The sequence below is a fragment of the Callorhinchus milii genome, unplaced genomic scaffold (genome assembly GCF_018977255.1).
Source record: "Callorhinchus milii isolate IMCB2004 unplaced genomic scaffold, IMCB_Cmil_1.0 Scaffold11, whole genome shotgun sequence".
NCBI lineage: Eukaryota > Metazoa > Chordata > Chondrichthyes > Chimaeriformes > Callorhinchidae > Callorhinchus > Callorhinchus milii.
The window spans coordinates 9593995-9615948 of record NW_024704752.1 but is presented as its reverse complement, the minus strand read 5'-3'; the positions used below and the strand labels follow the sequence as shown (position 1 = coordinate 9615948).

Here is a 21954-nt window from a genome sequence, read left to right as displayed (position 1 = left end):
ATCGGAGGGACGGACCCGACCAACCTCGCGCCGCCACTTCATTGATTTAAAGAATCGAATGAATTGGGAACTTTAACTCGATTTGAAAGAAAGAGAAACACACGCGGAAAGAAAACGGCGATTAAAATGTTCAGGCGAAAGCAACGGACAAACGGTACCAGCGCAGGACCCCCCCCCTCCCGAAGCGCGTAAACTGAGGGCGAAATAAAATCCGTTGCGGCGGAAAACTCTTAACTTATAATGTCTTCAAACGCTGAGCTGCTGAGGTACGTCTTTACGTTGTTAGATGATGAGGAGGAGGAGGGGGTTGTACATGTCTGTGGTGTCTGATAGCCCCGCGGACAGCTCGGGCTGTGTGTGTGTGTGTGTGTGTGTGTGTGTGTCAGTCACCAGGCGTTGCTATGCCAACGTGTAAACAGTGTCTGCCACAACAGCAGCCTCCAGAGAGAGGATCTGAGCCTCATGTCTGAGCCGTCACCTCCTCTTGGGCAGAAGCAGAGCCTTGAATCAGGGGTTGGAATATCCCTCAGTCAGGATCAGAGCAATGGGTCAGCGCTGCCCCCCAACAAGGAACAGGTCTCACCCACTGAGCTCCAGGGCTCACCCACTGAGCTCCAGGGCTCACCCACTGAGCTCCAGGGCTCACCCACTGAGCTCCAGGGCTCACCCACTGGGCAACCAGGCTCACTCACTAAGCTCCAGATCTCACCCACTGGGCAACCAGGCTCACTCACTAAGCTCCAGATCTCACCCACTGGGCAACCAGGCTCACTCACTAAGCTCCAGGTCTCACCCACTGGGCAACCAGGCTCACTCACTAAGCTCCAGGTCTCACCCACTGGGCAACCAGGCTCACTCACTAAGCTCCAGGTCTCACCCACTGGGCAACCAGGCTCACTCACTAAGCTCCAGGTCTCACCCACTGGGCAACCAGGCTCACTCACTAAGCTCCAGGTCTCACCCACTGGGCAACCAGGCTCACTCACTAAGCTCCAGGTCTCACCCACTGGGCAACCAGGCTCACTCACTAAGCTCCAGGTCTCACCCACTGGGCAACCAGGCTCACTCACTAAGCTCCAGGTCTCACCCACTGGGCAACCAGGCTCACTCACTAAGCTCCAGGTCTCACCCACTGGGCAACCAGGCTCACTCACTAAGCTCCAGGATTCACCTACTGGGCAACCAGGCTCACTCACTAAGCTCCAGGTCTCACCCACTGGGCAACCAGGCTCACTCACTAAGCTCCAGGTCTCACCCACTGGGCAACCAGGCTCACCCACTGAAGATCAAGGCTTCCCCAATGAGGACCAGGGATCCCCCAGGTGAGAGCTTTTTGATTTTCAGCAATAACCCCAATAGCTTTCACATTGCAGAACGTAGAAATTGTGCTGTGCTTATCAACTGCTTCAGAAAATAAATGTGCAATAAGTACCTGTTCCCAGAACACTGTTACGGGGGGGGGGGGGGGGGGGGGGATGTATTATGAATCATATTATCTGCATTTGATATTGTACCTTTCACATTGAGAGGATGTCTCAAAGCATTTCACAAGAATTACTATAAAATAATAATAATAGTCCTTGCATTTGGTATAGTAAAGTGTAGTGATTGTGTATTTTGATGGTGAATATAGCAGCCAATTTCGAATAGAAGTGTCTTGGAGTAAATGCCCAACTTCATTGGTTAGACAGTGCTGAGCAGATACTTACCGAGCGTGTAGATCAACTCCACTTGAAATGGCTGCACTGTTAACACTTTGAGTCTTACTCACACAATATGATTTGCCTGTGTCATTTAATTAGAAAAACAAGAGAGATGGAGCCACTCTCCAGGACAACCATTCTGCAGGTCTCCACTGTGCTGAAGGAATGCTTGGATCAGCTAGCCATCTTGGGATACATCATGCCTGTGTCCTATGAAGAGAAATCAGACATGGAGAATGTGAGTAAAATTAGTTTTCGATTCTATGAGTTAGTAAACTAGTCAGTTTCATTCCGTATATAACCTACATTCTAGTTCTGTGTGATCTGAGAACATTAGATGGAACAGAGCTTAACCATTCTAAGGATATCGAACCATTCTAAGAATGTGCCATTCTTTTACCAGTATTTAGAAATCCTCAACTGGAAACTATGCTTCTCAGTACAGCAATAATGTAGTTAATAGGATTGCATTCCATTCCATGGAACTATTGAGAGAAACATCAGGATTTTCTCACTCTTGATGATTGTCATGAAACTTCTGCTGGAAAATGTGATTGCCTGTCTGGCTGGGGAGGACAAGATTGGGAACAACTGTGATACCCCACCACAAAATATCCTGCTGACACTCACTCATGTCTTATTCCAATTTCCAGATTGTAGGGAGTGAAATTGACCAGATAGTCTTCAGTCAAAAAAGTTTGGAGTACAAGTATGAGGAGATCATGCTTTCGAAGAACATTGAGAGGATGTCTGGAATGTTGAATGCAGCGCGACTGGTAGAGCTGGGAGATCAACTGCAAGAAACCTCCAGGGACATAAAGAGAAGCAATTGGCTCTTTAGTAACTCCTTCCAGAACAGCCCTGTGACCCCTGATAATCTAATAAAAGTGCAAGCTGACAGGTGAAACACTGTTCAGATATTGTGCTCAGCTCTGACAAACAGCACTTAGTACATGCATACAGTATTGTTTTCAGGCTGGCACAGAGTGCTTGGCACTGACATACATAAACCGTAAGCAATGATAAACAGCACTCTGCACTGACATACTGCACTTGTCACTGGCATATTGCTCTCAGCACTGACACTTGCTTGGCACCGATCTTTTGCTCTCAGTTGTTTGTCAGATCAAATCTGCACTCAGACCTTTGTCAAGCAGTTCGCATGACCATCTTAGCAGATCAGGCTTAATTCACAGTAAACTGTACAGGTACTGTATTAAACACAAAATACTTCAGATGCTGGAATCTGAAACAAAAACAGAGCTGGGAAAACTCAGGTCAGGCAGCATCAATGGAGAAAGGAAAGTGAGTCAACTTTTGGGTTCTGACGAAGGGTCATGGAACCGAAACGTTGACTCACTTTCCTTTCTCCATAGATGCTGCCTGACCTACTGAGTTTTCCCAGGTCTCTGTTTTTGTTTTAGGTAATGTATTAGCTGATGTCAGCAGTTGATGTCTACAATTGGCCTCAGCATCAATTCTGGAAATGGTTGTTGAAGGTGAGGGCTATGTTGGGTGAACTGCTTCTCTGCAACTCAGCATGTCTAACAAGGGTTGTTTTCTTATAATAACAGGCAGGTTGCAATGGATGTGATTGCTGACACTTTGCATGAGATTACAACTTCTGGAACATTCCTGACTCTCATCAATGCTGTCCGGTTTGAGAATGAGAAGAAAGCTGACAACCAGAACACTATTATCAGGTAACTGCTACCAGCTTAACTCCCTCACCACCTAACTGGCCATCCACTAACGTGTGCATCTTTGCGTTTCACAGGGAGGAGGAAGGGAGGAAGAAAATCGCAGTTCTGCAAAGACACCTGCAAGATATGAGACAAGAGAAAGAGTCTGAGTTGCAGGTTTGGAAATGTTTCACTGTTAGTGATTCACTCTTTGTCTTGCACATACTTCTCACGTAATCCTCTACTGAGACATCAGATCAGAAATTTTACCGTATTTTTAAAAAATCCAAAGGTTGCTTTCCGTTATCTATAGATCCGTCCAAAACAAAAACAGTTCCTAATCTGTGTTGAATTATCTGATGTTGGTTTAGCATTTGACTAGAAATGCTACTAACAGTTTTTATCCCCTGCTGCATGCAATGTGGAGATTGGGTAAGGACAGGATCGGGTTGGGTTTGATGCCCTCCATGGTTGAGTATCATTTCTGATTAAAACTCTCATAGGTAGAATGAGTGAGGAACATGTAAAGGTGCCGCAGAACAAGTTGGGTGGAACAAAAATTTGGAGGGGGAAAAAAATCAAATGAATAATCATTGTTGTTTTAAATGAATTAAACATCATGGAATCTGACTGTGAGATACCTCACCTTGCAGTCTACAATAATACAGAGTTTGTCTTGTTTTAATTACAGAGAGCACAGAGCAGCTAAAAGTTCAGACAATTTGAATCTAGTTTCCAAGGGAAAAGGTACAAAATAAATTGCCATCAGATTCCAGGGATCAAATGTAAAGCCTCATTGTTAAAGCTGATGCAAATCCAGATAGCTGCTGGGCAGGGCAGTATACATCCTGAAATAGGTTCAACTGTCAGCGCTTGTATTTTCTGTCTCTGATTAGCGCAAAGATGAGATTATTGCACATCTAAAAGACCAACTACAAGAGATGAAAGCAAAAACCAACATGGAAAGGAAATACATGAAGAAAAATGCAGAACTTCAGGTCCTCCAAACACAGAAGAAATGTGCACAGAATGAACAAGAGCTGCAGGACGAGTTTGAGGTCAGGAGAAGAAATGATAATAAGAATCCTTTCACATGATGTAGTGCCTTATTATCTAGTCAAGATGTTTCAAACTGGATGAAAAATCATATCTACTGGATTAATAATGTTTCCCTTTCTCTCCAGCTCCCAGAAAACAAAACTGATTAAGAGATTCGGGTACATTTGGAGAATATATTGTAAAGTAAATTGACTATATTTTGTGGGTGAAATGTGGCAGCCAATTGAGTACAACAGTGTCCCACAAACAGTCGTGGATTGAGTGACCAAGTTATTATTTTTTTGAAGCAATTATTACCTCTGGAAAGCGACCCGATAATCGACTACCAACCGGGTTCCTACTTACTGCTAGATAAACAGAGGCATATGGAGTAAGGAAACTTGCCCACTCATCCCGCCTGGGAATTGAACCTGGGCCCTCTTGCTCGCGAGGCGATGGGAAAACAGTTTTAAACAGTTCAATCTGTTCAGAGAATCAATCTAGATTCTGAGCTAGCCGTGCATGTATTCCAGTGTTCCAGAAGATGTACAGGATAGCTAGGCTCTGGTGTCTCAGTTTGGGTGGGAGGGATCTGCAGGACCAATAAGATGGGCACGACAGTACGAGTTCTCACCAAGGTATCATTACAGAAGTGCACTATGTACCATTTACAGTACAGGCCAAACATTCAAACACTACTTCATTTGGGTGAAAAAACAAATCTTCTGGATTAATAATGTTGTCTTTTCTCTCCAGTGCCTGAAAAACAAAACTGATCAAGAGATTCGGGTACATTTGGAGATTGAGAATTTCCTGAAACAGCACCAGACAGTAAGTGCAAGAAATGTTTGTTTTTGGATATCAAAAGCAAACATTCCTTAGGTGCATAAAGAGGGAGACAATGAGCAAAATATTTAAAATACCTTGGAAATATCCATATCTTAATACAACTTTCAATTATGAGGTTCAGTGTTGCTCCAAGCCCTTCCCTGACTGTGCTTCGCTCTTTCCCAAACAGGAAATGGAGGAAAACTTGGAGCACTGGATGGAGAAGTATGATAAGGACACCGATGCCAAACAATTGGAACTTAACTTTTTAAAAATCACAAAGTCCAATGATGTAGAACGCCTAAAGAACCTCTCTGCCCAGGTAACATCACCAGATCCACTGCCATGAGATCAGGAATCATGTCACTCTGCCAAACTTCTCCGCCAATTTGGTGATTTTTCTGTGTATGTTGAGTATAAGAATTGGTCATTTAATGAGTAATTGGCACTGATCCATAAGGAAGGTTCTTGGTTAGATCAAGTGTCAGTGTTATTCAGTTGACTGACACCCCTGATTCAGAAGATTGTAGATTTGAGCTCCACGTTGAGACTGAGCTCAGTCTAGGCTGACACTTGAATTCAGTATCAAGTGTCACTGGGGAGCATTGTTTTCTTAGGTATGTGCTCCTTCAAGTAAGACGTTAAACCAAGGTCATGTCTGTCTGTGGCTATTAAAGATTGCACAACACTATTCAAAAACAAGTTTCTTCAGGGGTCCTGGTCAACAAACCCCCAGTTTGGAACATTGCGGTGTGTAAATTGGCTGCTGTGATTGACCACAAATAGTAATAGTCACTCCTGTGAAGCATTATTATATGTATTATGGGTCTGAGCTGTAACAAGTGGCCATTACTTCTCCAATGGAAACAGCAGGATCTGAGATGCAGACATGATCAGCTTTGCTGGTGATGTTACCCCTTTGAACATTCTCAGCACTCACCGACTGTTCTCAAACATATTCCCAACATCCCCTGCTGCTTGTCCAACTAGGACCATCCTACCCATTAGGGCTTTGTTAGCCGGTTTAAACAGGAGCTGAGTGGGATGATTCCCCAGTGACTGGTCTGCCCTTTCAGGTCCTGCTGATGTGCCAAGGCTGGCTGTGTTGTCAACAGTGCCCAAGAATACTGCGGACCTGCCTGGTTCAGGAACCAGACTACCCAGACCACAGAGGACTGGCTCGATTCCAACATTCAATTGCCAGACATGTCACCTTGGTTCCAGTTCAACTCCATTGAGAACCCCACTTACCTCCCATATTCTCAGCATGAATCAACCCGTACAGGAGAGAAATTACTGTAAATTCATTACAAAATATAGAAATCCCAGTTTAACATAAGGAAAACCGGGTTCCATCTCTCCCATATTTCGGATCTTATATTGTTCTTTACACCTTTCCATGCTATTTTTGACCTATTTAATAATAATCCTTGTATTTGATATATTACCTTATCATGTCTTTGAGACATCTCAAAGCAATTCATAGGATTTACTGTCGAATGTAGTGATTGTATTTTGAAGTCGGTGACTCAGGCAGTGAAAGCTTTAATTTTCTGTATCTTACATTAAGTAAGAAAGGAAGTGGAAGAATGAGAGATTGAGCAGAGAAATGCTTCAACATATTTTGAAAGAAATATTGCAGGGCAAGTGCTGCAGAAAGCAAGTCTGTTTTGTGACTGTCTCATCAGTTTGCAAAACAGCTGAAAACACAGAAAGGAATTATTTAAACAGGTTGCCTCACTGCTTTGCCCAATTTTTATTCAGCTTAGTGCACTAGGAAATTACTAAATTTTTATGTTTTCTTTCTGTCCCTTTAGTACTTGATGAGTGAGCAAGTAATAATCGAGGACAGGAAGGAGAGAGACAATGAGCGGAAGAGGCGAATACAGGAGGAGACAGAGCTTAATGCCATTATTAAGGTAAGTGTACTCCAAATGATTTTATCCGTGCTTCTCAGTATTTAAAGCTGTTGGTTGAGATGCAAAAAGCAATTTTTTTCTGCATGTGTTAAGACACATGGCTGATGAAAACAAAATATAAATGTCTCATTTCTGAAATGACCAGGTCAGATACTAATGAGTTCCAATTAGAACACTGCCCAAATATCAAAAGCAAACTAGAAACTTAAAGGGTTAAAAGATCCAAGGAATGGCAGTAGTGTATTTTCAGAACCCAAGGGTTAACACCTGGATCATGACTATTAATGGATAAGTATTCAATTCCTGGTTTGGAATTCTTACAGCAGTAAAAAAAAGTCTAATGGTGCAATTACCCTGGTTTATCTGAACTCAGAACATGCCTGATTCTCTTCCGACTTAGTCACTCACCTTCTCTCTTGCAGCTTCAGTCGTGGTGGCGAGGGGAGATGGTCCGGAGAGGGATTGGAAACACTAAGCTCAAGAAAGCCAAGAAAGGAAAAGATGACAAAGGAAAAGGGAAAGGAAAAGGAAAAGGGAAGGATAAAGGGAAGAAGAAAAAGTGAAGCTGTGTCTTCACATTTCAGCATTCTTGTTTGTTTTCTGTTCTGTTAAAGCAAGGTTGTTGCTGACAAGTTTAAAGATGGACCATCTGAAAACCATATTAATTTTATACATCTCACTGAAAAGTTAAATTATGATAATAAATTTCATAACTTTTTTAAGAAAAAGCCCAATTAGAAAATCATACTGCTTGATGTCTCAATATCAGCAGTCTGAACTTTTTGCTCATACTCTTCAGTGCGCTTTGTTTATTGTTATGTAATTTGTTTCTTCCAGTTTTAGGATTTTTTACTCTTTAGTTTTCTTCCCCAACATTTCCTTAAGGAGTTGATTTGTGCTGGAGGCAGTATCTAGCTGAAGGTGTCATTTTTTTATATCTTAATATATCAGCTTGGACCTGTGGGAGTAGCACAATGTAGTCTGATCACACCATCTCCGCGAGGGGTCTAGTACCAAGAGCTGAAATTCTGGCCAAGTTCATTTTCTCTCTCCCCAAACCCAAGGCTGAGACCTAAGAGCTGCACTGGCTGGGTACTGACTCAGCACAGTCCAGGGTTTTAATCAGAGGCCTTTCTGGTTTGCATTGCTCAGGACCACAGTATGTTTATTCACTCAAGTGACTGCACTACTCGTTTTATAGATTAAAAAATATTGTGCATATGCAGCTTTATGAACACAATTCTCTGATAGAAACAGGAATTTTGATTATTGCTGACAGTAGGAAACCATTTGATCCGAACCCTCTGTTTCTGTAACAATCATTTGAATTTGAACCAATCTGGAAATCATTAGTGTGTCACCCCTGAGACTTGGATCTTTGATTACCCAATGTTATGAAGGAAAGTCTACTTCTGGAGTGCAGAACTGCTTCAGAGGCCTGAATAGGAACAGTCAAATAAATGTGGACACACTGCCTAGTCTTACACTCTCACTGGAGTAGGTGGAGGGAGAGAGAAAGGTACGTCAAACTGTACCATAGCACACAGGCCATTATCTCCTGGAGAAAAGAAATCGGGGATAAGGAATTTAAAGTATTACATAGTTTCATCTTCAACCAGTAACAGACTTGAAAGTTTAATTATTTGAATGTACATGAATGGGAGCCAAAAGGCTCAATTGTGTTTTCAAATATAGAAATGTTTTTGTCTAAAGTTAATATATGAGGAGGTATAGATTTGATTCAGTTTCTTTGTCATTTACTTGAGTGTGGCATGGAGAGGTTTCTGAAAATAGCCGTATGTCCATATTTTTTAAACCATTATGAAAAAGGAAATCACCAACATGTTTGAGCTGTAAAATCTGTCCAATTCACAATCCCATCTCCCGAATTGAAGTCAACGATTAATACGTTTGAGCCCCACAACAGAATTTGATTGTAGTCTGGGTTGATTGACACTGTAGCTCCCTCTATTGAGGAGACACTGCATTGTTGGGGAAGCTGTGCTCCAGGTGAAGTATTACATTGATGTCTGTCCATTCTGATGGCCCAGGGGGCACTATACATCCTCTTGACCAACTGTATTTTGAAGAGCTGAGATTTCTCTTGGTGTCCTGCCACTATTCCTCCCTTATTCAAATTCACAAAACACAAGTTAACACACGTCAAAGTAATCCATTATATGAAGCAGCTTTGGAAATGTTTGGTGCAAATATTACTAAGAACTGAAAGAGAGAAAAAAGGGAAGAATAGGACAAATGGACAAATTAAGTTTTCCCCACTTGAAATTGCAAGTATGGGTTGGTGTCTTAAATATGATGAAATATGCTAACATCTACTGTCCAGGATGACTCACATATAAACACTCAGATGTGGTACGGAAAGGCCTTGCATCAATGTAATAGAAAGGGTAGGGAGAGGAGAAAGATGCTATAACATTAGTTGAAGAAAATGACACAATCAATAAAACACATAGTTGAATCCCAATGTACAGTGTTTATTCATGATGAAAGCCCCACAAGCAAGATGCTATATGTTATACATTATGTACAGGGAGGCAACTATAGCAAAGCTGAAGTAACAAACACCTTTTTTACAATGCAAATATCTACACATATCAAAGCCAGGCATCTGGGGTTTCAGCACGTTTACTTTGGATAAACAGCTTAAAAACATTCTCTCTCGCACACAAAACATGACTATCTGCTCCCCACAGAGGAACTACAATATATATTAGAAGAAATTTTGCACGTGAGACAATAAACCATATATGAATGAGCAAACTGAGGAGCTGTAGCAAGACCACAAGTATTTACAACAATGTACCAACAGAAAAACAGAAGGAAATGAGCCTGAACAGTGACCTTCACCTTGCTTTCTATTCAAGTATGAGTTCTAGGAAGCAATGGGTAAGGAGTTAGTTCTGTAAGTTATTGTGTTGTCACACACGTCAGTTTCAACCTACCCCAGCTCAGAGACCAGAGAAGCAATTGAACTCGACTCGTCTTACTTCAAAGGTAATGTGAGCACATCTCCAACATGACCCTCTAGAACTAGGCCGATTTTAAAAAGATCACTATTACTCAAACCTCATTGACTAAATATGAACATCTTGCTGTGTGTATTGAGGCACTTGTTTAACACCTGGTAGCTTGCAAGGCGCTGTGATTTTGCAGCATGCAGTTTATGAACAAGAGCAATGAAACAGAGCAAGAGGTATAAAACAGCAATTTCTAACAGGGAATACTGGACCCAAGTGCTTCTTGATTGGATGCCAGTAGTAAGAAAATGTGGGTTTCAAAACTAAAATACAACCTATGCCCCTCAAGATTCCAGCCTGATCCATTCAGCAACACTGCAGCATCTGCCACAAAATCAACTTTTTATATTGAACAGGATACAGTTCAAGAATATCCGCTAGTTATTTTTAAAAATATTGCTATTAACTTACAGATATTAGCTTACAGCTTCGACGGGATCACTATCTTCATTAAATGAGTGATTTCAACATAAAGCAACATTAATGTGTGGTTGCAGATCATATTACAAGAACAAGAGTAACTGCAGAAGCTTATATGTGATTATATTAATTCCACTTCTCTACTGGGTGGAGAGCAGAGGAAAATATGAAACATTTATGAATACATTTGATTAGTTTTATCAGTAATGGTGCTGCCTGCTCCACCAGAAAACAAGTAAGTTTGAGGAAATACTGAATGTGGTGCTCTGAGTGAAACTGGTTTACAGAACAAAGTACATGGATTTTCTGTAAACTTCAAAAAGTTATAAACTACAGTATTTTAATTAACCAATCTGTAACTAAGCAACTAACCACTGATATATGGGAACCGAATGTCGGATGTAACTAGACTTGGGTAATTCACAAAAGAGCTAAAACGCAAATACTTTAATAGTTCTAGTCACAATCAAATATCAAAGACTGCTGAACACTTCTTACACCAGAATGAGTTGATGTTCTTCTGAACTGAATTTACAGTGTGGTAGGAATTACAGCATATGTTATTATTGGCCTAGATATAGGCAGATGTTCTACTTCTGAAATTTTATACTCCTGTTATTCAGATTTCACTTTAGGACTTGTACAAAGAGCACTAAACTTGCTTTATATCTGTACTTGAAACTACAGCTCATTTACAAAAAGTGCATAAAACAGCTTATAATATCATAGAATTTTATAGCATAGAAAGAGGCCAATTGACCCATCATATGCGTGCGTGCCAGCTCTCTAGAAGAGCTATTCATTCAGTTTCACTCCACAATGCTGCATCCGTTTTTGTTTTTTTTGGTTTTGTATGCTGAGGGTCAATTAAAACGTCAAAATACAAAAAAAATTGGTCACTCAATCCACGTGCAATTGGCTTCCGCGTTTCACCCACAAAATATACAGTCAATTCAATTTACAGTATATTCTGTGAAGCGCTTTGAGACGTCCCGAAGACGTGATAAGACGCTATATCAAATGCAAGGATTATTATTATTATTCAATATTTTTATGTTCAGAATACCAAGTACTTTTCTCCAGCAGGAAACAAACTTCAATGTGTCAGAAATAAATGCCCAAAATGCAGCAACGTTTAAAAATGTTGTGGTTATAAGACAGATGGAAACAGGTCAGAATTTGGTCCATTAGAAAATCGTTCCTTATGTTGACGGCAAGCTATTCTTCAAGAGCCCAATATGAGGTATTAAAAATTAATTGTATTGAAATATTAGCAGCTGCACCCTCATTCTTTCAGTAACTGTTTCCAAGTGGGTGTAAGTGCAATAAATTCCTTTAACCATTTCCACTCTGGTATAGTTTAGGGTGTCAGTCTGGCTCACTAGCAACATTCTCACCTCTGAGTCAAGACCATGTCGGGGCTTCGAATCAGTCTAAACTGATGCTCTGGTGCAGTGTCGGGGGAGCACTGCAGCCGGTGGTGCCATGCTTCGGGATAAGACGTTAAACCGGGATCCCGTGCCTGTTCAGGTGGACGTTAAAGACCCCATGGCGCTATTTGAAAAGAGAAGCAACTTTTTCTCTCCCTCTGTTCTGGCCAACAATCCCCAAATAAAATTGGTCACTCACTCCGTGACTGTTTGCGGAAATTGGCTTTGCACAACCTGGCTGCAATGTTTTGCCTACAAAATACAGTCCCTCCACTCTACAGTATATCCTGTGAAGCGCTTTGAGACGATCTGATAAGGCGCTGTAGCAAACGCAAGGATTATTATAACAGAGCTTGTCAGCAATTAACATCTCCCGCACTTTAATATTAGTAACAAGGCAAGCTCAATATAAAAGTATGTTCTTTCTATGGTGGTTCATTTTAAAAGATGGTCTTTCCACCTTTCCCCACACAAATAATCCAGACATTACCATCTATTATATAGATTAAGACTTCAAGGACTGATACCTTGGTTACTCCAAGACTTGAAAGCATGTGGCTCTCTTGCCACAGAACATTTCAAGCTGTGTCAGGTCATTCAGAAACTAAAAAAAAACATAATCTCCCTTCTCAGCACACTTTAAAAGACAAAACAGGTCCAGAACACCAGTGTGAACAAAATCAGCCCTGTGTAATTTGGCATATTTCTAGAACAGTGTAAAAGTCAATATCCTGCTCTAAAAAAAAATTCTGCAATTGAGATCATAAATAGGTTTAAAAAGCAATGAAATTTCCAGATATTGGTTACTAATTATACTAATCAACAGTTAATGATTTTACAAAAAGGTTTTTTTTCAAGAAGTCAACATGTTGATGAAAACATCAAACAGAATGGCGTGACAAAAGCGGTTCAAATAAAACTGTGGGGTACTTTTATAAACAGAGAACACGTGGAATGTACAGGAAGACACAAAGTGTATGCCAAGATCCATCTATTCATTCAGGAATTAAAGTAATGAAAAGAACATGTGAAAATGGGACCCTATTGCTGGCTACTTTCTCTGTATTTAGAAGCTTTCATTCCAAATTTGCAAGGATAATCCAATTCAGTTATATGAAAGGCAATACAAGCATCTTAGACGTACAATTATCACAAGTGCAATCTGTAGTCTTACTGGATCCTTTTAGTTAAGTTGAAGCAGAAGCTGTACAATGGAAAACAGTGGGGTTTCATAACAGTGGCAATCTATTTGCTCCACAAGGAAGGATGCCATCCAACCAGTTTGCAAACAGATTAAATCACGGATGTGGAGTCCTGTAGCTCAGTGGTTAGAGCACTCGCTTTGCAAGTGAGAGACTTGAGTTCAATTCCAGGCAGAGGGCGAAACCTTGGGCAAGTTTCCTTACTCCACACGCCTAATAATAATCCCTCCAAAACCAAAAACAATAATAAATTGGTCATTTTCAATCTACGACTGTTTGTGGGACATTGCTGTGCGCAATTGGCTGCTGCGTTCACCCACAAATATAGTCAATTCACTTTACAGTGTGTTCTGTGAAGCGCTTTGGGACGTCCTCCCGACGTGAAAAGCGCTATATCAAATGCAAGGATTATTATTATAACTAGCCTTTCTGGTTTAAAAGTGGCAGTTTCTGTGTAGCACTATTCCCCCCTGGTTATAAAAACACAGATGCACAATTATCTCAAATTGAAGTTGTTTTGAATAATGTAGATACGCAGTTGCTTTGGGACAGAAGCCAAGAGACTGTTAATGCTGCTTCATCACCATGCCAGCCGGCACCTTACATATCATTTAATTTCAAATTGATTCTGAGTGGTAGAGGTTCTGAATTCATGCCTAGTAATTCAAACGGTTTATATAGCCCTGTACTTTTAATTAGAAACACACACAATTAGAAGTTTTCAATCTCCAGGTTTGCAGGTTTGGGCCATGAGGCCCAGATATTAAGAAACCTTTTTCAGAAAGGTTCTGTTCAGTATTGAGAATAAGTGCCTCAGAACCTCCTCCGGATGTAAAAAGTGCTACACAAATGTAAATTTGTATTGTATTGTAATAAGCAACTGTGGCTCATTCATCTTTCAGTGTCAATGTCAGTTATATCACCTGTCTAAAAGCCACAAAGCCCCACTTCCTGCATTATTTAAGCATTGTATAAATAAGTCAATGGTTGGACTACTACTTGTGCAATAATAGGCAAACTGGGAACTTGCTCAGGTGTTTTGCTGAAGAACATGAAGGATCTGAAATATCCAATTATTTTGGAGGCAATGGACTGAGCCAAACTCCCTCAATATGTGTGAAATAGGAATACATTTACTGCATCCCCAAAAATAAGTAAAAAATATGGCTTGCTATCTGGAACCAACCTCAAATAAAGGGCCGTTACTCAGAAGCAGCCTGACCCAAGTATTAGAGATGAAGGGATGCAAAATCCATGTCTGTACAGGCTTATATGTGTTAATGTCTTATAAATGTCAGTTGGATCAAAGTCAGAATATTTTGGAACGGTGTACTGGGGTTATTTCTTAGTCTAAACTGGAAAACAAAGGGAGGGTTCAGAGAATTGATGATTCACAGCAACTATTGTTTCTGCTATGTTTGCACCAATATTTACTAACCATGCAACAACCATCTCTTGAATGAGAACCTAAAAGTGTTTAATTTACCTCATACAAATGTTTTGTTGACTGAAATAAAAATCTAAGATTAAAAAAATAAAATACTCTAGTGATAATAAAATTAACACATATAACACAATGCCCTCAACGTGTTGCTGGTTTCACACCTCCTTCGAGATGGGAGTACACTCCTATAATAAAATCTTAGCTTCAGTTAGCTTTAGAATCCAGCACTAGTCAGGATAGCACACCCTCACACATTTGAAGTAAGCATGAGAATTATTATCGCCTTTTTTTTGCACTACAGGGGCAACTGTTGGATAATTATGAAACTTTATATTACTTGGGAGCAATTCACACGATTTGGGTGAAGAAGGCCCTTTGATCCAACTATCTCATCCTTGAATAATTTTGATTTTAAGTGAATGACACTTTTAAAAAAAAGTGAACACAATTTAAATAAGGTAAGATTCTGGATTCTTACTATTGTCTGAAAGATGCTGAATGGATGAACACAAACACATACACACACAAATAAAAACTAAGCTGAACTTATGTCCCATGGGTTGATGGTGATCGCTGCAAGTAGAGATTTTGTGTTCAAGCAAGCCCTTCATTTACAGTCTTCTATATTGGATAGCGAGTTTTACTATCTGGAGAGAGGAATTTGTAAATCAAAGGTGTCGGATGTTAACTGTATCTGCAATGTCCGTACAAAGTTTCGTATTTCTACACCTAACTATGCACACAAATGGAATGGTGACCTTACATAATCACAGTTCCAAGAGGTATTGTTTACTGATAAGTTTAGCAGATTGGCTAATTGACAATTTTTCACAATTTCAACATGCACGTACTGGATGTGAATGTGATAACTGTGATCACCGTGGAGACCAGTTTGGAACAAATTCTATGGTGATGTTACAGTGTTTCATGGCTGAGTTGCAGATTACTTGCAGTCTCTAGACAGTTGATAAATGGTGCTGTTTGGTAGGGGCGAATTCGAGCAGAGTTTGTACAGTCACAGCTACTTGTGCCAGTCCTTTCTCTTCTAGAATGTGAAGGGGCAGACACAACCGCTCCTAAATGAAATAAAAAAGGGAAACGGGGAGGGGAATAAAAGAAAAGAGATGGGAAGGAAAACAGGGAAAGACAAAATTAACAAATGACACACATACAAAAAGATAAACCAAACTTAAAAAAAGGAGGATTTTTTATAAAACAAAAAATGACAAAACAAAAACACCAAATTGGTAATCACAATTGTTCACATACAGATGGATTAATGAGGCACAATACCAAATACCAGGAAGAGAGGGAAGCATCAGAAGTATGAAAGAATATAAAATGCTGATTCTGACCCATCGATGGCCAGACTGATACTAACAAATGTCAGTACTGCAAACAGAAACACATCATACTGCCATAGGCTGATTTTTGCAGCCCACTTATTTCCATCTTCAGTGGGGAAAAAGAAAGTACAAAATCACAAATGTGCATGTCTTAAGGATAAAAAAAATCTAACTGGAAACAAAGTTGGGTTAAGTTCCATTCAAAAGTCTAATTAATTTATGTTTTGCAAATCCAAGCTGCAAAATTCAATGGACGGTGTGGGCAAATTTGATGAGTCGGGTAGTTTTTTGCTAAGAGCAGAGATTCAGGGGTATGAGAGAGAGTATGAGTATTGTTTCAGATTTTCCATATTTTAGATCTGGCCAGATGGATTTCTAGGCTTTTCATTTCTACATTACATTTATAATAAAATCTAACATTCCTTCAACTTGAATGAAAAAATGCCGCAAATGAAAGCTCTGAGTGATACATATTACACCGGATTCAATTGGAGAGTAGATTAGAGTACAAATTGTTCTGCACTTAACAGGCAAAAAAATCTTCAGACTAGTTCCAAATTTATCAGTTAAAAACTTCCTGATCACTTAAGAAAATTATAGGTGGCACCCTGATAGCTTTGCCATCACACACAAAGTTTTTTTTAAAACACTTTAACTTTACATAGTACTTATCCAGATGGTTGAATTATCCTAATAACATTTATGGAAATTGTGTTGCATTACATTGAATGAGAACCTAAATTTAACAAATTTATTAACAACAATACTACGGATACTTTAAAAAAAACAGACGTCTTAATGTTTAAAAAAACATAGGAAAGAGGCTGAGCAGAGTTTGCATTTCCCCAGTTACATCAACAGACAAATTAGATAAAATCAGATTATAATCAGGACTTTGCTTTTAGGTTTGAGCTGACTCACAACTATATCCAGGAGCATTTACACAGTTATTATGCGCCTTATGTAAACCATATTGTTATCTTCATATGACCACAAGATTGGTTTGAACGAAGAAGGCCATTTAAGTGGAAGATAGTTGAGTTAATTGAGAATTAATGGTATTATGGGGAATGAAAAAAAGGTAAGGAAATGATATCCAAAACTTGGTTATCAAATAAATTGTTGAAACAAAGTAAATGGGCCAAATGGCCGCCTCTGGTTCCTATGATCCTAATACTCTGAATGAAAATGTAAGGTTTTCAAAAGGCACAAATTCTCCATCAGTGCTGAACCATCTGAAGTAACTGTAGAGATTTTAATGAAGAAATTGAATGCTAGGTATGCAGGTCATTGGCACACAATATAACTTGTTCCATGGTTAAAAATATAGTACTATTTGACTTATTCAGCAGGATCAAGGTTTATTTTTATTTACGAAACAGGAAAAACAGTTTATGGCAATTAAATAAAAAAATCCCTCATACTTCATATCAAGGAATTATCCAAACCTTTCTTGGAATGATTGAACCTGTCAAACAAAATGCATCATCACTGTATTTCCCAGGGTTAAGATGCCCCTGTTTTGTGAAAGGAGAGTAAGTTCTGCTATTTGGATTGTAGCACACAATGGATCGATTAAGATGCTTATGATACCAGAGAATATCTGGGGCTTTCTTCAGTATCATCTCAACATCTATTTACTCGTCTTACGGAGTTCTCTCAAATCACTGCAGGCAGTCCAAGGTGCATTTTCCCAATTGACATCATGATACAGTCATCTGCACATCAGTCTCATTTTCTAAAGACTCTCCACACCAATCTTTTTGACAATCTCCACACCAGTCTGCTTCTACTAATCTATTTTTCTGAAATGACCAAACTAGATGTTGACAGGATTAAAGACACCTTTCCATTCGGTTTAACAACAATGGTACCAACCACTTATTCCCCTCTTAAATTAGGTACCTTTGCTGTGATCTTTAACTATTAATAAGCTGTTAATTTAATGCAGCTGCGATACTGTAGTGAAGGAGGGACACAGGCACGTATTTGAACTTTAACCCCACATCGGCATAACATATTTATGCTTATATTTCCTCATAGTACAGAACAAGGATAAATCCTTGTTTAAATATTTCTACAAATATTAGTTTCAGCATTGGCATTGCAGGACCTGAGAGAATCGAGTTGCTGACTGATGAAGCTTTGGAGGTACTGACACCAAATCCTATTGTCAGAATGGCTTTAACCCCAGGAAGTGGGAGGCTGTTGGAAGAGTTCATTTTTGGGTAGACCAGACTAAAAATAAGAACCTGAAAAGAGTTTTTGAAGGCATAGGTGTTAAACGATATCCTTTCACCTCTGGGAATTCAACCTGGGAAAGTCTCACCTCTAAAAGCAAATAAAGGTTCCAAATAAACTGTAATAGTGAAACTCTCAGTCGAGCTTCCATTGACATGAACCCCAAACTTTCCGCATTAGTGTCTTAACAAAACTATATATATATCTTGTTATTTTGGTAATACGTATACTAGCAATTAAGCACAAAATTATCTTGATAGCATGATTAAAAAGCTCTTCTCATGTCAGTAAAGAATTATTACAAATGAATACAGTCTGGATTTTAAACTCCAGGAAATTCACTGAAAGGCACTGGAAATGGCTTCTGGTCCAAATGTTTGGAGTTTCTCGTCTGAGGCAAAATCTTGACTGGAAATAAATTATTAATCTCTGGTGAGAACGTTTAGAAATATCATCCATGAACCCTTTCTGAGCTAACGGCCACATGTGGTGCACCTATTAGAATCTGCTTCTCTCTTGTATACATACTTTCACTTCTGGTTAGAACACAGTGATCAAGTGGTACAGAGTGAAAAGCAGCAGCATCACACTGATGTAAAAGAAAGCAAAGCCTGCAAGCTGGGCAGAAAGAGGCATGAATACAGGGCAGGCTGTGCTCTCTCCCAAAGTCAGCAGAGTGTCAACCGTCTTTTGAGTGCTGAGGAAGTTGGCTTGGAGCACATCAGATGAGGAGCAAAGGTCATCCTTCCCAAGTTTCAGTGAGTGCAGGAGAGAAACGATAGAGAAAAATTAGTCGAGAAACTCAGCATGCAGCATTTACTAAAGAATTAATCTCTGTTCTGTTTTACAGGGCATGCAGAATAAACACAAGGTGCAAGATTAATTGCCAAGTCAGTATTCAGTTTAAATGGGCAATAATTCTAGTTCCAGTTTGCAATTACAAATTTCTCCTTGTTTACTATAAGAAAGGGATCACAGTAATTCATGGCTTTTAATTCTTAAGATTATACCATAATATTGATTTAAGAGACGGTGCCTGAATGAAAAATTAAAACTAAGCTACAGGTATTTGTGCTGTTGAACAAAGTTTGTGTTTCTAACCACAATAAATGGAATGGGGTCTGTTTTTGTTCACGCTGGAAAAGGACAATGTGGCAGTCAAAGCGCTGGTTTCAATGTCTCTTTTTCTTTCCCCTCCCTACAAAAGTAACAACTCTTACTCTATGAGTTTTTTGGGAAACTATTGTCTCTGCTCAGCATACTCTGGACTGCTCCATGTCCACCGCCTAGCCTGCCCCACTATTGACGATCAGCCTTTGGAACTCCATTCCACAGTCCCTTCGCCTTGCTCCCTCCATTGTCTCCTTCAAGGTACGTCTCAGGACCCTCCTCTTCGACCGAGCCTTCGGTCTCCCTCCTACCCTCCCTGTCTTCCATCCCTCCTGATCTCAACTCCCGGTTTGGGTCCAAATCCCTGACTGTCCAGCACCTTGGGACCCCCTCCCGACAGGAAAGGTGCTGTGTAAATGTAATTTGTTCATGGAATCATACAGCACAGAAGGAGCAATTCGGGCCATCGTGTCTGTACCGTCTCTTTTAAAAGAGCTATCCAAATCAATCTCACTCCCCCGCGCTCTCCCCATAGCCCTGCAAACTTGTCCTCCTCAAATAAATATCTACTTCTCTCTTAAAAGTTGTTATCGAATCAGCTTCCACCACCCTTTCACCCTTTGTTATTGTTTATCCCAATAAGTGCTTTTAGGAAATGGTCAAAACCACTTGAATGCATTCTGCAGAAGTACACACCAAGTTGTTTTGCTTTAATACCCAACAATCTTAATTTTTATGGCAAATTTTTAAGCACTCTGAGCTGCCGTGAATGCAAGTTGTTGTTCTTGTAAAATATGTAGCTGCTGGCAATCCATTAGTGGAGCTATCTCAGTGATTATTATTTTCCAAGTAGAGTCTCATCAGGAAGGAATGAATTGTGAGCACTTCCCCTCAGGGAGGGGAATTGGCAAGAATGTGCCCATAGGCTATTCGTGATCAGCCCTTGAGCAGAATTAACAAACTGTAGATTTTAGCTATAATCCCTATTACAATGTGTTACTTTTTTTTACAGGATATCTTTCAGAAAAAGTCAAAATGTCTGTGATTGATGGATTTACTTTTAACACTTAAGGAGTCACACATGCTGTTATCTTCAGGAACTCTTACCATATTAATTCCAATTAATAAGGAAACAGATACAATATTATAATGATGGATTCCACCTTTAACACGTACCTCACCCCAAAACAGGAATTTAAGTGGAAGTTTAAATATTTTTAAGTGAAAATTTAAAGATATACTTTGCAGAAAGATCAAGGGAACGAGTGAATTACAACCTTGGTGCTCAATTAGATCATGGAAATTCATGAATCCTTCCAGATGGATACTAGCAGTTTTGTTCAGGCTTTTTTTTTGCTGCATTTTAAGTTCATTTAAACATATTAGATTGCAATCAGACAGTTGTAATGCACACCAACCACTGTGTGTTTAGAGATCAGCAACCAAATGCATAGGCAGAGTATACAAGATTGATTCGAAAAGCCTTTTAGTTGAATGACTATAAGATATTATCAAACTTCCTGAGAAGTTCTCAGTTGTTCTACACTGATTACACAGTGAATTCATTTTACAGTATATCCTGTGAAGTGCTTTGAGACGTCTTGAAGGCATGGCAAGGCGCTATATCAAATGCAAGGATTATTATTATATTACGAGTAATTTGTTGGGGTTCTCATTGAATAGAATGCTACAGACACAACAGTCATAAGTCATAAACAGTGGGGACTGTTTTTGTCAACCACTGAAGTTCCCTCCCTGATGGCATCTGCTTGTTCCCAACCTGGCTCTACCCTCCCAGCTAATGGAGATGGAATTCTGTCTGATGGTGGCTGTATGCTCTAGACAGGATTTAATCTGGGAGAAATTTATGCATACATTTATTCAGTTGGATTTCTCAAATACCAGTCAATAAGAATAAAGAAAGCAGAAATGTTACATTCTCGTCTAAATATGGTTAAGGAATATTATTTACAGCTTTTTAGAGAGTTCAAAGCCTGTCCTTCAGCACATGCGACTTTAAATGCAGGCAAAAGATTTATTAGGTCACTGGTCAAAGACTCAGTCAACCCTTCCCCAGTTGCCAGAATGATACCACTGAAAGGAATTCTCCCAAGCAAGAGTTTGCATAAAGATATAAATATTTGCTAAAAAGTAATTTGGTTCACATTAAGTTAGAAAACCAGAGTTTCTGAATAGTGCATTTTTAACTGAAGACATTGAAATGCAAATATTTCAGTTATGATGACAACTAGGCGTATTTCCTGCACTTATAGAAAAATACTCGACTGTCTTGAGAGTAATGCACAGATAATTTCGGCATGATCTCCTGAACGACAGAATCCTTTACCTGGTACTCTGCACACTTACCTGTGGAACACCAATTCTCTTAGAAGCCTCCAAGAAATTCTCCACGTTTCGTCTGCATTTTGCCATAGTCAGTTTGGGCTGTAAGCAGAAATAGAAAAACCATTAAAACATTTATTAATCAATGCCAAATCCTTGAAATACAATGATCCTTCTATAAAATAGTATAAATAAGTTACAAATATGTTG

At 39.6% G+C, this 21954-nt stretch overlaps 2 protein-coding genes across 9 annotated transcripts in view; one reads left to right on the top strand and one right to left on the bottom strand.

Moving 5' to 3' along the window:
- The first annotated feature begins 32 nt into the window (after window positions 1–32).
- On the top strand, window positions 33–9649 carry iqcg (IQ motif containing G). The gene is made up of 10 exons (XM_007901665.2): window positions 33–266; window positions 1803–1941; window positions 2357–2604; window positions 3278–3406; window positions 3481–3562; window positions 4282–4443; window positions 5180–5254; window positions 5442–5573; window positions 7069–7170; window positions 7593–9649. The coding sequence occupies exons 1-10, from the start codon at window positions 241–243 to the stop codon at window positions 7731–7733; spliced, it is 1236 nt and encodes a 411-aa protein (XP_007899856.1). The 5' UTR covers window positions 33–240; the 3' UTR covers window positions 7734–9649.
- A 3990-nt stretch (window positions 9650–13639) lies between these two features.
- The window catches only part of lrch3 (leucine-rich repeats and calponin homology (CH) domain containing 3), a 47452-nt gene continuing 39137 nt past the window's right edge, over window positions 13640–21954 (bottom strand). For 7 of the 8 annotated variants that reach the window (XM_007901734.2, XM_007902125.2, XM_007901947.2 and 4 more), the window contains 2 exons: window positions 21769–21846; window positions 17294–19035 (listed from right to left, as the gene is read on the bottom strand). In XM_007901734.2, the coding sequence (XP_007899925.1) occupies window positions 18832–19035; window positions 21769–21846 (282 nt within the window). In that variant the 3' untranslated portion in view covers window positions 17294–18831. Of the gene's footprint in view, window positions 15781–17293; window positions 19036–21768; window positions 21847–21954 lie in introns of those variants that run through there. The other variant, XM_007902051.2, reaches the window with a different exon arrangement.